Below are 16445 nucleotides of genomic sequence, written 5' to 3' on the forward strand. Positions count from 1 at the left end.
TTCTGGTTTCAGTGGATATTTCATGAGATAAACTTCCCCTAGATAAAATATAATAAAACTCTCGTTAGGATGGTCAACGTGTTGGGATGTTACAAAGAACATTTTTTACTCACATACTTGATTTGCTTTTTTTCCTCCCTGCCATAACTTTTCTACATGATCATTTGTGCTGTGACCATGTGGGATTAATGTGGGGTCTTTATAAATAATAATATAATAATAATGATATAAAGTATTAAACAGAGAGTATGGTCTAGACCTGCTCTTTTCGTAAAGTGTCACATGATACCATTTGTTATGAATTGGCGCTCTACAAATAAAGCTCGAATGATTGAGGTCACTTGCTGCTGCATAACTGCATCAACAATTTCTATCACCACACTAGTTAAAAAGTGATCCAGAATGAACAAACACTTCATCAAATGCCTACATTTCTTTTGTGCTGTAAACAGGACAGATTCGGTCGTCTCTTTAGAGAGATCATCATTCATTTCTGGGCTAAGAATAAAAAGTTCATAGATTGTTTTTTTATTATTCATGATATACTGATATATAATACAATTTTATATGCAGGGGGGGGGGGGGGGGGGGGGGGGGGGGTAAAAAACCAACAACCATTCCTGTGTATCCTCCTCATACAATTTGATCTAAACTCTGATGAATACCACTGACACTTTCAAGCAGAAGGGAACAAGTGCTGTATGTAAACACAGAGAAAATAAATTCTGGTTCAAAACTCAGATCTGAGTCTCTGGGTTTCAATAAGAGATAATTGGGGGTGGTGGGAGTGGTGGACCTACATCTACAGTACAGGGACAGAACAAGCTTCACCTCTGTGTCCTTCGGTCAAAAACAGGAGCTAGTGTCTGACTGTGGAAAAGATAATAAAGGTGCTTTCATTCTTTAAATAAATGTTAAAACATACATGTTTATTGTCACTCTTTCATACAAATACATGCATATATAACTCACATTAAAAGTCGATTATCCAGCTGTATGATGTTTCCTGAGCAATACAATTAGAATGCAATTTTTAGTGACTCGTGATGTCACTTTTATTCTCTTTGTGACATTTCTGACATAGATTTCCAAAAGTTTATATCATTAACAGGTTTGATTATTGGTTAGTCCTGTGTGAGACTTTCTACTTTGTCTTATTATTGTCAAGCTGAAGTATCAAAGTCCCTGGGGTCACAATTAAATTGCTTCTAGAGCACATTTTGGTTGATTAAATTCATGGTCCTCAGTCAAAAGCAAAACTTATCAGGGAGGCTGGACTCTGAAAGAAAAAAAGAATAAAAAAACAATTCTTAATAGTTAAGTGAAACATGAACAATATGGCAGATATCTAGTCAATCGTTTCTCTCACCTGCTACTTTCTCTCACATTAACCCTCTCAGGGCCAGCGAGCAGATCAGCAGCACTGAAAAGGACCAGCAGGGGGCAGTGCAGGATGCTTCAAGAAACAAAGGAGATATTAATACTTAAAAGGCAACGTTTCTTTAAAATATGTGATAGCCCCACCACCACTCAACACACAAACAAAAACAATGTACATATTTAGTGAACAACTCTCACCTCTCAGGTACAGATTTGTGGAGTTTTCCAGCATGGTCACCATGTTTCTGGCAGTGCAGGTGTAATTCCCGATGCTGTCTTCCTCCAGCCTCTCTATGATGTAAGCAGAGTCTTTAACATGAGTCTCGTTGCCGTTGAATGTCCACCTGAAGTTTGCTGGCGGGACAGAGTCTGCCGTGCACTGTAGAGCCACTCTGTGGCCCGGGGCTGCTGCTGACGGCCCGGATATTGAAATGTTATGAGGTCCAACTACATGAATGACATATAAGAATTTAAGAGTTCAGACCATAATGCATTTAATAATTAGAGAAATGTGAGAGATTATTTCTAAATACTTCAGGTAGGAGTACTGACAGTTAACAGTGAGGTTATAAGCCACAGTCATGGTGCTGACAGGGTTGCTGACTCGACACTGGTAGGTGCCATGGTTGGAGCTGTGAACAGGTTGTATGAACACCGTCCTGTTGTCTAAGGAGAGACGGACTCGGTCACTCTGAAGGAGAGGCCAGCCGTCCTTCATCCACTCTCTGGTGCTAACGGAGCCTGAGGCCTCGCAGGTCAGGTTGGTGGAGCTTTTGTCTTCGATCAAGATGGCTGCTGGGCTGCGGATGGTGGCTCCAGAGACCAAAACTGGCAGGACAAAGAGTATCACTCCAATGAGGAAGAATTAGTGCATTAAAGGAGCAGAAAACACAGACATTTTGTATCTGGATAATTAGATTTAAACATGGCTAAAGCGGTACAGTGAGACTTTATTCAAACATGGCTTTTTCATTCACTTATTTGAGTGAAGTTGAGCTGACTGTCCCTGCTTATGGCATAAACCAACTTAATTTATAGCGTAAGTGAAAAGAAAATCAGATTTTTCTTTCTATTCTGTGTGTGTGTTTTCAAAACAGTCCTAATGGGAGCTTTACTGCATTTTTTTATTCATATTATTTGTGACTCAATTAAATAAAACCTATTAATCATTGAATCATGGACTTTAGTGCATATAAACAGGAAAAGTTGTTTAAAATGTTTTGTCTATTTGACTTCTTCAAATCATGCGATATCAAGAAAATGAAATTAATGCCAAGATTCTTGTTTTGAAATTGTTTAATAGAATGAATTACATCAATAAAATGTCCTTTAAAGGCAGAAATCATAAGAGGTGATTTTTTTAGATAGTTGTTCAACCCACCATACACACTGAGTGTGATCTTCCCCTGTTTCTGAAGCCCTCCGTCTGGTATGATGGTGACTGTGTACTCCCCGCTGTCCTCCAACACCAGGTTCCTGAGCTCCAGCGAGCCCGTGGCTCGGTCTAATGAGATCCTGTTGGCGTGTCCGGGCTCAGTGATGTTGGTGCTGGTGGAGGTGATGATGTTAATCCCTTTGAAGCTCCAGCTGACGGAGAGGAAGGGACTCTCTGGAGGTCTGAGGGTGGTGGTGAACTTCACTTTGCCTGCCACAGCACCACTCAGGGGTCCAGCTGGTAAGATACCCTCAGCAATGCACGTACCTACGACCGAGAAACAAACAGTTATGGCCCAAGGAGATCAGACAACAAAACTCAATTCATCATGCGGCTCATTGAATGTTTGAATCGAAAGTACCTGCTAAGAAAAGCATCAAACAAGCAGCAGTCCTGAGCGCCTCGTTCTCCATGGTGAATAAAAACATTCACGTTGACTCTCTGTTCTCTCTAAAATGAGAAACATGGAGACACTACTGCTCTTATATTGACCCACACCTACAGCACAGGGTCAAATTCACCCCCCCCAGACATGAAACACACACACACACACACACACACACACACACACACACACACACACACACACACACACACACTGTTTACGATGCCACTGTGTACATACACCAAAGACGCCCTTCGGTGTATGTTCAGTCAGGATCGAGTCACCAAGACTAACTGATGAACTCTGAAGGACTCGTGGTTTTTGTCTTTGATCAGACAAATAGAGATCAGTGAAAGGAACAACTTTATTTATTTTTTGCTTTAAACTTGTAACTGCATAAATAAAGAGAGATGTAAGAACAGTGTAAAAGATCAGATCACTACAAGTAATCCCCTGACATGACATTTGTAAATCTTTGAGTATGTTTGCCCCTTATTCTCTAAGTTCAAATCCATAATAACCCATAATAAACATGAAATCAAACATCATTTTACCGTTTTGTCTACTTTTATTATGATTAACATCTCTTCATATTCAAAGCACCAGAGCGTGTTATTAGCGACAGTTTGATCAGATTCATTGGTGATGCACAAAAACAAGAATCAGATACAGCTGTGACCAAACAGTTGCAAGTATCAGCAGTTTAGTTATACATGTAACGAGATATGAATAAGTTCTTGTACATGAATTATTATTTTTAAACTAGCTAAACTATACTTAGTGCCCATATAGTGTTGCTTTGATCAAAAATCTTTGCCTACTTCATTTGACTTGGACCAGTAGTGGCTTGATCATCATCTCTTATTACTGAGCAAGAGGACTTCCAATGATTTTGTAATTCAATATTAAATTAAGGTGAATCATTTATTAGTTACACATTAAATAAAGGTCCCTGAAGATAAGGACATCACCTCCAGGACAACAGCCATATAAAGTGAGCTGAAGATGCTTAAACGGGCAGAGCCTTCATATTCAAATAGAAGTCTCTACATCAGATATAAAAATGGAGTAGTGGTCAAAACAACATATGTTTTCAGGGTTTATTTTATACATTGAAGTGCAGCAAAAGTGTGAGTCACTGTGATGGGGGGTGTGTGTCGTGCATTACTTTTTATGAGCTCTTCAGTGAGTGGTTTTGGGTCTGGGTCATGTTTGAGGAGCTGCAGTGAGCCGAGGCATTCCTGTGAGAGGAGGATCAAAGACACATGAGACAATCGGACTCCTTCAGACCACTTTACAAACACCGCTTCAGGGTCTGCAGATACACTGAAATTTTTTAAATGGCTCTTAATTGTTTTTTAAAAATTGTATTATTATTATTATTTTTTTTTAAATAACCTCTATCAAGATTAAACAGTACAATCATGCCTATTTAAAAACTGTTGGGGGAAACCATCAAATTAGCTGGAACAATGAGGTATTCAATCGGTGCCACTTCTCTATATTTCCCAATGGTGAATGTTCAATATGGGATGTGAAACTCCAGTCAGGGATGTGTTACAGACAGATATGCTGTTTTAGTGGAGGCGCTGCACACATAATGTTATACAACCAAAGCATGAAATAATGACAAAAATGAGATAACCCAAACATTTTAACATTTTCTCTTCTGATTTGTCAGTTGATCTGAGAAACATCGCAAAGCTAATTATGTAAAAGTCTCTGATTATTGTTTTAAAGATAGCTTTGTCTTTCTCTAAGTAGCTCTGTTGGAATATATATCTCTTAAAAGACACTCTAATTTAAGTAACTTGGATGAATTTCACAATAAAGCTGAATACAGAAACTCGATTTTTATGTGATACAACACTCATTCTTTACATAGGGAGTCTTCTGGGAGTATTTATGGGCTCTGAGTGGATTCTTTGACTGTAAATAAGACACAGTGTACATTAGTTTACTGTAATGTACACGGAAGAGCACATTTCAACAGATTGACGCAGTTTGCATTCAAAACCAAACCTGTTTTTTTCATCCATTTATCCATTATCTTCCGCTTTTTCAATAGAAGAGCTCCGTCAGTAGTCTCAGTGTTCTGTTTTGAAAGGTTTTCTGGTAAAAAGAAAACTTGTACTCCTACGCATTTTAAGACTTTTATGGTTTTATGATTTATTTGATTTGACTATTTAAATGTTTCCCTTTTCACATGTTCTTGAACAATGCAATCTTGTATCTTAAACTGGTCAAGAAAACAGCAGATCTACATAATTTAGTAAAAAATGTTTGAATTATGAAAGACAAGATGCAAGTGTTGCTTTTATTAACAGCACTTCTACTATTTTTAATCATTTAATTACTAAGCACATCAAATTACCAACCCATACTAAAAACACAAACACATCCAAACAAAATCCAATGTGGCCAATGTAAATTTAACAGTAAACATTTCTTTATTCTTTCTTTTGATTGTGAGGAAATGTCATATGTTTAAGTAAACATTCAGAGTGCAAAGAAACAGCTATAAAAACGTTACACTTCAAACTTTACATGAGAGAGAAACATTCTTTTTTTCAAACGCAATTTTGAGAATCTTAAAGCTTGTTTGGTTGTTTCTTCCCCAACGCGTCATATATCAGCTGTTTACAATTTGTTGTTTGAATACAACAAGAGAATCAAACCAAATATCACTGTAGTCGTTTACTCAACTTAGAAAGTACACAAGAGATAAAAACAAGTGTTCTTTCACTGCCTCAATAATCAGGCACCAACATAAAACGCAAACACATTTACCACTTTTTTCTTCTTGGCAAATAAACAAGAAATGTTCAATTCCTTAATTTTTACAACTGCAAAAAAAAAGATAGATTAGCTATTTTCAAATAAATATGTTTTATGCTAATATAACATTATATGAACATGGGCCTAAACTCTTAAACCTGAGTGAATAATCAGCCAGCTTTAAATCATTTAAATTATGTGATGCTGCTGTCTGAATTTCATGTTGTTGAGCTCCTCTGCCTCCAATTCCCGAAAAAGGAAATGAATGCAGCTTTAAGCACATTCATATTGCTGGAAGTCTAACAAAAACTGTTTCAGAAACATTCGCTGTCCTGTTAGATTCAAATTTCATTTGTGACTGACTTATAAAGAACATGTATAAAACATAAGTAAAGGTAGGAGAGAAGAAGACTTAATCTGTAAAACAATTCTTCTCTTTGTGGTGGTGAAGGTTTACAAGTGGACTTCTTTCTGATCATCTGCAGGACAAACGACAGATTCAAGTTTAGAGTTGCAGTAACCATGAGCTGAATGTTGAACTGGCTGTGTAGTGGTTGATTCAGTGGAAATACATCTATCCTCTTCTCTGGAGTGAGTTTACAACTTACCTTAAAAGGTAGAGACCGTTGATCTTAGGCATTACTTTTCCTTGAAGCGTTCTCATACACAGTTTCATAAATATGTTCTTCTTGTTTTGGTTCTTCTAGTTGTACTGAAACTGAAAGTGCTTTTGTTACACTACACAGCTTATGTACTTTTCTCTATATAACCATTATATCTCAGATAAAAACTTACTTGGCCTATTGTGTTGTTGTCTTGGCTCCTCCAGGTTTTTCTGCACTCTATATTTGGAAAAACAGTATTGTTTATTTTGTAAAACAAATACTCAGATACATACTTAAACAATATATCATTTTGGGTGTTGTTCATGTGTGGTGGTGTAAGCTTGTCAATTATAATTACAATTACAAACACCAGAATCAAAACTGCAAACCATTCAAGAAATACATAAACATGCTGACCAGTAAAAAACTGTTACGTAATTTTACTCACTTCTTCTTATAAATAAAGTATCCTTAACCTTGCATTGCTTCAGTGGCGATGTATGAATGGATTAGTGTTGTACTTACTCTCTGATGTATGTCGCTTTGGATAAAAGCGTCTGCTAAGTGCATTATAACATTGTAACATGTTACTTTAACATACCAAAGGTAAGGTTGCTCTATTTTGCTTGTGGCATTTTGGCTTAAAATCTGAATGAAGATCTGTAGTTATTTCAAAGCTTCTGTACTTTTTAATAATATCGGTCGTTAAATGGAGACTGTAGCACACTAATATCAGATGGAGTATGGAAGTAAAGAACATTTTGACAACCTTACTAATGGAAAATGGCATTTTTCAATCCCCAGACTAAATCTCCTCTGATTCACACCATTGATTGATGGACAATATTCAGTACGCTCGTGTCTTCTCAGATCCCGACTCTCCCTTCTGTTTTGCAGAAATCTTTGGCTTTACACCACCTCCATTTTTACATCTTCTGAGCTGCACACTTGTAATAAAATTTAACTCTCCTCCAGTCACTTTCAATTTTGAGTGTTTGAGCAACGCTCTTTAACTACACAAACCCATCACTGTGTTTTTAAACTTCTGCCCTTTGTGCCTGCTTCATAAGCGGATAAGTCTTCCTAACTCTCTGGTAGGCTGGCTGGTATAAACTTCAATAGTTTTCTAACAACTAGTAATAATGAACTATTACATTCAAACACACTGGGATGAAAAAACAAGCTTTCCCAGTTACATTTCAAAGACCTTTTAACTTACTTATTTTTGTAGATAAAGTATCCTGCAGCAGCAGCTGCTCCAGGGATCACCAAACATGCAATTACTATTCCAGCGATACAACCACCACTACAGCTTGATGGTACTGGAAAGGTAAGAAAAGAGGAGGACAAGAACATATTCTGTAAACAGAAACTGTGCCATACTAATAGCAGATACAAAGCATTCATTGACTTCCCCTGATTTCTACCGACAGATTATTTATGCACTATGGGTAATGAACCAGATTCAGTTTTAACAAGGGAAATGAATGCTTGGAATAAAAACCACAAAATCTCCCGACCTCTTATCATTAATTTGCGTACTATTTTAAGAACTTTAATTCTCACAATTTCAATCTGTAGAAGTGCATTTCTAAATTTGATTACTTTCAGAGAATAGCCTAGTGCATGAGCTCCATATACAGAGTCTATAGTCCTCCAAGCGGGCGGCTTGTGTTTAAATCTGACCTGTGGCTGCTTTTCCTCATGTCTTCCTCACTCATTTCCTACTCTATCCATTGTCCTATAATAAAGGCCAAAAGCCCACAATCTTTAAAGTCTCATGAACTGAAAATATATCAGACACATTTAATTGGTCAAATTGATCTCAAAGACATGTCACACCAACAGAATCTACAATAAACACTATCTTGTTACCTGTTATAGTCACTCCATGCACTGAAGAAGATGATCTTCCAGTTATGATATTCTTTGCTTGACAGGTGTAGTTTCCACTGTCGGACACTTCAGCGTTCTTTTTAGTGTACTCAGGAGAATTGAGTATCTCTGTCCCATTCAGTAACCAGGTGAAGTTTGCAGGTGGTTCAGACTCGGCCTCACAGGTTAATGTGAAGGTGTCTCCCAAAGATATGAGATGCTGGCCTTTGATTTGAGTGTTTTCTGGTCCGTCTGAAAAACAGTTATAGTTTATTGACGTAAAAAATCCTAATCAATGTGTAACAGGTAAAAATAAGTTGTGTTTTAATGGCAGATTTGTATTATGACGCTCATTATTTTGAACAGTTAATGAGTACAGTAGTTTGTCACCTACAGTTCACAACCAAGACGTGTTTAGCTTCCATGGAGTTGATGGGGTTGCTGATATTACAGGAATATTCTCCTCTGTCTGTTTTTTTTAGACGTTGAAAAGACAGAACTCTGTTGTTATCGTAAAGTATAATGTCAGCTTGAGTTAGATCAGATCCATCCTTCATCCACTTTCTGGTAAACACGGAGCCAGCGGCATCACAGGTTAAGTTTACAGAGTTCCCCTCTATTGCCTCCTCTGGTGATTGTGTGATAGAAGGATTTGATATTCTCTCTGTTGGACAAAAGATCACAGAAACTTTTTAAATGTATGAAGAAGAAAAACACAGGTTCAGCTATAGATTAACAATCAATTTAAATATTTAACAGCAACATTGTGAAACTTACAGTTTCATTAACTGTAAGTCTCACAATTTTAATCTGTAGAAGTGCATTTCTAAATTTGACTATTTTCAGAGAATCCTTCAGGAATATATCGGGGCGCTGATAGCCTAGTGCATGAGCTCCATATACAGAGTCTATAGTCCTCCAAGCCGGTAGCTCGTGTTTAAATCTGACCTGTGGCTGCTTTTCCTCATGTCTTCCTCACTCATTTCCTACTCTATCCATTGTCCTATAATAAAGGCCAAAAGCCCACAAACAATCAATCTTTAAAGCCTCATGAACTGAAAATAGATCAGACACATTTAATTGGTCAAATTGATCTCAAAGACATGTCACACCAACAGAATCTACAATAAACACCGTCTTGTTACCTATTACAGTCACTCCATGCACTGAAGAAGATGATCTTCCAGTTATGTTATTTTTTGCTTGACAGGTGTAGTTTCCACTGTCAGACGCTTCAGCGTTCTTTTTAGTGTACTCAGGAGAATTGAGTATCTCTGTCCCATTCAGTAACCAGGTGAAGTTTGCAGGTGGTTCAGACTCGGCCTCACAGGTTAATGTGAAGGTGTCTCCCAAAGATATGTGATGCTGGCCTTTGATTTGAGTGTTTTCCGGTCCGTCTGAAAAACAGTTATAGTTTATTGACGTAAAAAATCTTAATCAATGTGTAACAGGTAAAAATAAGTTGTGTTTGTGCAGATTTGTATTATGACGCTCATTATTTTTGAACAGTTAATGAGTACAGTAGTTTGTCACCTACAGTTCACAACCAAGACGTGTTTAGCTTCCATTGAGTTGATGGGGTTGCTGATATTACAGGAATATTCTCCTCTGTCTGTTTTTTTTAGATGTTGAAAAGACAGAACTCTGTTGTTATCGTAAAGTATAATGTCAGCTTGAGTTAGATCAGATCCATCCTTCATCCACTTTCTGGTAAACACGGAGCCAGCAGCGTCACAGGTTAAATTGACAGAGTTCCCCTCTATTGCCTCCTCTGGTGATTGTGTGATGAAATGATTTGATATTCTCTCTGTTGGACAAAAGATCACAAACACTTTTTAAATGTATGTAGAACAAAAACACAGGTTCAGCTATAGATTAACAATCAATTTAAATATTCAACATCAACAAGGACTTTGAGCTTTTCCATGAAATGTGTTTTCTATCTAATTGAATGTCATTGTTTAAAAGGTTTCACCTCAAGTCTTAATGAAATCTTTTAACCCGTAGTAACTTCTCTGCCAGCTTGGGGGCATTGGAAACAAGACTTAAAAACACAACATTTTTATCAATGTTGGAAAACTAACATCAAATTACTAGTTAGGTAATGCTATAACTACACACCATTCATTTCTGAATGATATTACTGATGTAATGAGTATTAGTATGAATGTAAATACTAAAAATGTGTGATGGATACACTGAGCACAAACCAGACAGGATGAGCTCAGCTGTCAGACTCACTCTGCATGTTAAATGGTTACACCTTATCATATCTGATGACTGGTTCTTGGTGCAATGATTAACCAGTGTTGGAGCCTCTTCCCTATTCACTATCAGCACTGGTAAACTGTTTGTTAATTGTTAGCCGAACAAACAGACACAATTGGAAAACTATTATCTAAACTCCAAACAAAACAAAGAGAGATTTGTGAAAGGATTTATACTTGGTGGGTTAAATAGATCATAATTAAGAGTTCCCGTTTCAGCACATGAAGTATTCTTGACCTTAAAAACGAGTTAAAGAAAAAAGGAACTGTTTATTTAAAGTCATGTTACTTCCTGTCCCCCAGGCTTTTACCCAATCTCTGATTGTGTTATACTATACTGCTCTTACTCTTTACAGAACTTTTAGCTTTTATTTACAGAGGTCACTTTTAATCATCACTTGTCAATTTAACTTTTGCCACTCACTTCACATACTTTCAAAATTGTCCTGTATAGTTCATTTCACTATTTATATTCTTCTTGTATATAACTCCTGTTTTTGTTTTATTTGTAATTTTTTGACCTATTATGTTTTGATTTTTTATTACCTATTTCTCTTCTCTTATTGTTCATTCATGTTTATGTATTCATGTGTGACATTTATTCATTTGTAAGAGTTAAGTAAATGTGTATATTATATTTTCTTAAACAGGAACTGAAAACATAAACATAACATTGATCATAAATTATCCAAAGTGCAACAGTTAGACTGAAAGGCTTTAAAACACAAGGCCTAAGATATATAGATCATAGGAGGACTTTGTAGGTGTGGTTGATCAGATATGATTGACGTTTCTAGTTTTAAAATAATAGCAAACAAAGTTATGAAACAAAAACAATACATCTCAGATTTTAAATTAAATCTTCCAAAAACTTGATGGTAGTAATAAAGGTGCTGATGTAACATCGAGCCCTGCACCACAATGGACTTTAATTCTACATGTGTTTACTATTTTTGTCATATATTATGTAAAAAAAATATATACATTAATCACATTGAAACATACTAAATCGTACTTAAGGAAGTGTATTGCATTTACATAAGAAGATACAAATCTGCTCTGTTTCCCTGAATTCATGAGATTATATCTCCAAATTACAAGATAGCTTTTCATGACAAAGTTGATTTTGATCTGTGTTTTCATAATTCTGAGACAATTATCTTGTTAATTCAGGAAAACAAGAAATTGAATTATCTCGTGAATTAAAACACTTCTGTAGAAACATACTTGACTGTTTCAGATGGGATGCTTTATATTCAATAGACTATCTGTCACACATTTTATATGACTCCACTGAACACCTAAACACACCTGTTTATTTTTTTGCATTAATTGCTGTGCATAATCTCCATTCAGCACTCTAACAGATGTATCAAGTGAAACATTGTCTTACCATAAACTCTCAGTGTGGTTCTGCCTTCAAACTCACTCCCAGTCGTAACCCTGACTGTGTATTCTCCACTGTCATTGAGAGACAGACTCCTGAGCTCCAGAGATCCAGTAGAGGGGAAGAAGGTGATTCTTCCCTCATATCCAGGAGAAGTGTAGTTTTGAATATTTGAAACGATTATATTTTTGTCCCCAAACTTCCAGTTAGTTGTTGCAAATGGACTCTCTGGTGGATTCACTGTGGTAAACATCACTGTCCCTCCAACAGCTCCATTTAGAGGACCATCTGGCAACAAACCAACTCCACTAGTTAAACCTGGAAGACACAGAAACATTTCAGAAATTGACTTTAAGGGGATTGTGATAATAGCAATTATTCCACAGCATCTGATAGAGATTCAAACTAAAACAGGCCCTCTGTTCTTAATGAAGGAAATCATTTCTGCTTTTTGAAGAGGTTGAAGTCAAACTTGAATCAATGATTAACACAAGGCTGGTTTCAGGTCTTTTGTTGTAATGTAATGCAGTGCTTTTATTATTTGATGCTTTCTCTTTCAAAACCCAAACATTGACATGTCCATTAAGGAAAATACAAAAAGAACAGTTGGTCAAACACTTTCAGATAGCCTGCGATATACAGTACATGTTTTTATACATTAGGTTAAAGTTTCTATTCATAATATCTACATTGACAGAAGACAATTATTTCCTTGAAAGTAAATTGCTCTCTGGTCATACATTTGATATACTGAATATTAGTGTAGCCAATAAAAGTACAATTAAATCAGATTAGTTAAATGTTCTTAAGTCTTGTTTTTTAGCCAGGCTGTACTGAGTTTGAACTGTTTGCTAACTACTTTGAAGCAAGCAGATATTTTTCCAGCCATGGGATCTATATGATGTTGTTGAAAGAAGATATTGATCATTTCCATTTCCTCAAACAAATGATAAATACCAGTTTATGTGACAAAATCTTTCTGTGTGTCCTTGAGTAAGCTGATGGAAAATCTTCATGTATGTGCTGTATCATGGTGATAGCTTACCTGAAAAGACTCCCAGGAGGATGCTGATCACAGCTTTTTCCATTTTTTCCAACGTCCCGTCAAGTGTAACAGAGAAAAGAGTGATGTTTCACACTTCTGACCAAGCCCTAAAGGATGAGTGAGTATCAGAATGTGAATTTTGATTATGATGGTCGTATAAGGAAGTAATGTCTAATGTGATTTGTGTTCATATGTCTGCATCAGGAGTGAATCAATCATTTACCTAATTTGAACTTTGAAACAGCAAAGCAGTGGAGAAAACACCCGTTGACAAAGAGAAGGTGATGATATGCATAACTGCAGCATTAAGTGTAGAGGAAATGGACCTAAGGGGGTTTGATGGCATTGGGTCTGGAGGACAGGTGGTGGTCCGAGAGTCTAATACAGACTGAGACACTTTGTCCTCGGTCAGAGGGTTGAATGAGGTGAGTGAGGTAATTGTTAGTGCCAAAATATGAGGCAAACATGTCTGGTGTCAGCCGAGTGGAGGGTGGAGGAGGAGGTGAGTGGAGGAGTGATGATAGTGGGTATTAAAATTTCTCAAGTTCTCAAGATTGTGCCTAAGACTCAAAAATCAAAGAGATGACAGGGGTTGCAGTTTCAAGGATTTATTTCCCATCCAAAGCCGTGGTTTCTGTGGTATCAACGACACATTTTACAAATTAATAATATAAACTAATCACGAAACTATGAACAAACAATTACCATCTTGATTAAATTAATAGTGAACTCAAACAGATTCAAGAAACAGAAGATAAATAAACATCAACAACAAGTCTTGCTCAGGAACGCATGGCAGAGGTAGTGGATGGAGATCGTAGAGATCTACAGCTTTGAGTTGGGGCTGTAGGCACACCTGCAATAATCAATCCTGCAGGACATTGAGTGGATGTGACAACTCTGTCCACCAGAGGTCGCCATTTAGACTTCCATGGAGAGAATTCACATCAATGAGCATAGAAGGACCTGTGAATCACTATGATTATGTTGTTTATGTTATCATAAACACTATATTAATGAACATCTCTCTGGTTAACTCTAGATTATGTTGTACTTTAACCATCTACAGCATTAGCTATCTCCACACCAGATGGTTCACCAGAAAGAACAGGTATGTGTCTCAACCATAGACTGTAAAAATAATGGACGGGACAAGGTCCCCGGTCTAGTGAAGCTTCCATCTTTAGAGCTCCCCCTACTGACTGACTGCAGTATAGGTGATAAACCCCGCCTCCTCAATGATAACAGATGGGATGTGTTTCCAAACCTAAACTCTGCTTTGATCATTAGTTATTATCACCCTACATCGTGTTCAAATGCTCATTTTTCTGTGAAGTTTGTTTTAAATAAGTTATTTGAGGTTGAAAAACAGGATTTTACGTCATATTTGACGATGATTGACAGGCGCGGATCGTGCGTAGCTCTCTTTGTGAATAACAAAGTTACGTAGTGAAGGAAAGCCGAGACGCCATTGAATTTTTTCGTTCAGTTTTTTGTCGTTTTTGAGCTGGAAAATGAGTTGTTCTGCAGTAAACTGTTATTGTGATTGAAATTGTATTTAAAACCAAGAATCGTAATATAAAATCCGCTCACAGATGCGATTCATTGACTGTATAGTCATTTTACAGCAAAAATAAATACGTCTGGTAAAGTCTCAAAAGTATCTCGGGCAAAAACAAAGTCAAATAATTGTAATCTGGCCTGCATCATTACTAATGTGAACATGTTTACAGTCTGAGTGATAAGTGGACTATACCGAGAGTAACAGGTTTTACTTTCACCGTGCAGGCTGAAATTCATAGGACTATATACGAGGGGAGAATATTTCTCTATGTATCCAGATAAAACTAAAGGTAAGATGTGATTTAATATAATTGTTACTGCAGTGGTGTAATGTAATATTAACTGAGCATCATGCTGCTTAAACTGATAAATGTTCTGCATTGTCTTCCACACACACCAATTCAACAGTCACAAGTTGATCATATTGTAAATTTAATGATGCTCATTGAGAAATTGTTCTAAAAATTGAGAAAATCTGACAAATTTTAATAATAATAATAATAATAATAATACATTTTATTTAAAGGCGCCTTTCAAAACTCTCAAGGTCACCTTACAGAGCAGAGATAAGCGGTGATTGTGACTGTGTCTGTATTTAACACCTTTGAAAGGAAGGTGCTAATGCAGGAGACCAGTGTTACACACAACATGCTGCTGTTATGGTAGTTAGGAGGAGACATAGGCACAATAAAAGAAGGCATAAAGATCGCGTTTTTCCCCACACATGTTAATATGTTTTAAATGTCATGCATTTATTTTTTATTTCGCTTCAATAATCGTTAACGAAGAGAAACACCATGATTAAACTACAGGCTGTTGTTGCCTTTTTATAGCCAAAGAAAACTGAACATTCACAGCCTCTGCATTCAAAAGAATTTCAACATGGACATTTATTTCATCCTATTTCCCTCTTTTCGTCAACATTATATTTTAAACTGGGGATTTCCTTTTTCTCTGGTCTCTGGTCTCTCCCCCAGCTCGCCCCCTCTTGTGAGCTCCTCTCCATTAATGCGCTCGTCTCCTCCCTCTACAGCTGCTGCTACTCTGTAGGACGCTTTGATTGGGACACCTCACCAATAAAATACTATTTTATATTTTATAAGCAGTTTGCCACCACAATGCACTTTTACTCTCCAAAGGCATATGAGTATGTGCGTGACAACTTTAACAAAACTTTACCACACAGTCACACCATCCACACAGCTGATCCAGGATTTACTGTAGCATCTTTTACAGCACTAAAAGGTCATGTACAGGCAAACAGAGAGAAGGGAAAAGAAACAATCTGTGCTCTCAAATAACAAAGCAGTCTCAAATCTTTTTGAGGAATTACAGCTATTTTTTTTTACTTTGCATACAGTACATCCTCTGATAAATAAACTGAAGTACTTTGATTGCATTTCTGTGGTGTTCCTGTAGGAGACCATGATGCAGCCAGACTGAAACAGCAGGTTGTGAAGGTGGGCGCCGTCATCTCGTCTTTGCAGTGCTGATTCTGAAGAGAACGCCTTCACATTGGACTCTAAGGTAAAATGATCTCTCATATGATTGGACCGTGTTATTGTAACCGCTATCAGCATCAAAGTAATTTTAGTAACAATTTATAATCCTTCTTAAAATGTAAGGAAGACTAGCAGAAGATTTTAACAGCCTCTATGGTTCTGCAAGAAGTTCATGTTTAAATTGTTCTTCTTTCTGTCTTAAGGAAATCAATGCCCAAAGGAA

The 16445-nt window shown here is 36.8% G+C and overlaps 1 protein-coding gene across 1 annotated transcript; it reads right to left on the bottom strand.

Moving 5' to 3' along the window:
• Positions 1–908: 908 nt before the first annotated feature.
• Positions 909–13321, bottom strand: LOC109989009 (carcinoembryonic antigen-related cell adhesion molecule 5). Its single transcript, XM_065957879.1, has 14 exons — positions 13158–13321; positions 12119–12430; positions 9996–10265; positions 9604–9855; positions 8853–9122; positions 8459–8710; positions 7803–7905; positions 6774–6820; positions 6613–6696; positions 2762–3082; positions 1933–2208; positions 1579–1827; positions 1370–1456; positions 909–1279 (listed from the first exon to the last, which is right to left on the bottom strand). Exons 1-13 carry the CDS (start codon positions 13198–13200, stop codon positions 1383–1385), a joined length of 2553 nt encoding a protein of 850 aa, XP_065813951.1. The 5' UTR covers positions 13201–13321; the 3' UTR covers positions 909–1279; positions 1370–1382.
• Positions 13322–16445: the final 3124 nt, after the last annotated feature.

This window comes from Labrus bergylta, chromosome 8 (assembly GCF_963930695.1).
Source record: "Labrus bergylta chromosome 8, fLabBer1.1, whole genome shotgun sequence".
NCBI classification, from domain to species: Eukaryota; Metazoa; Chordata; class Actinopteri; order Labriformes; family Labridae; genus Labrus; species Labrus bergylta.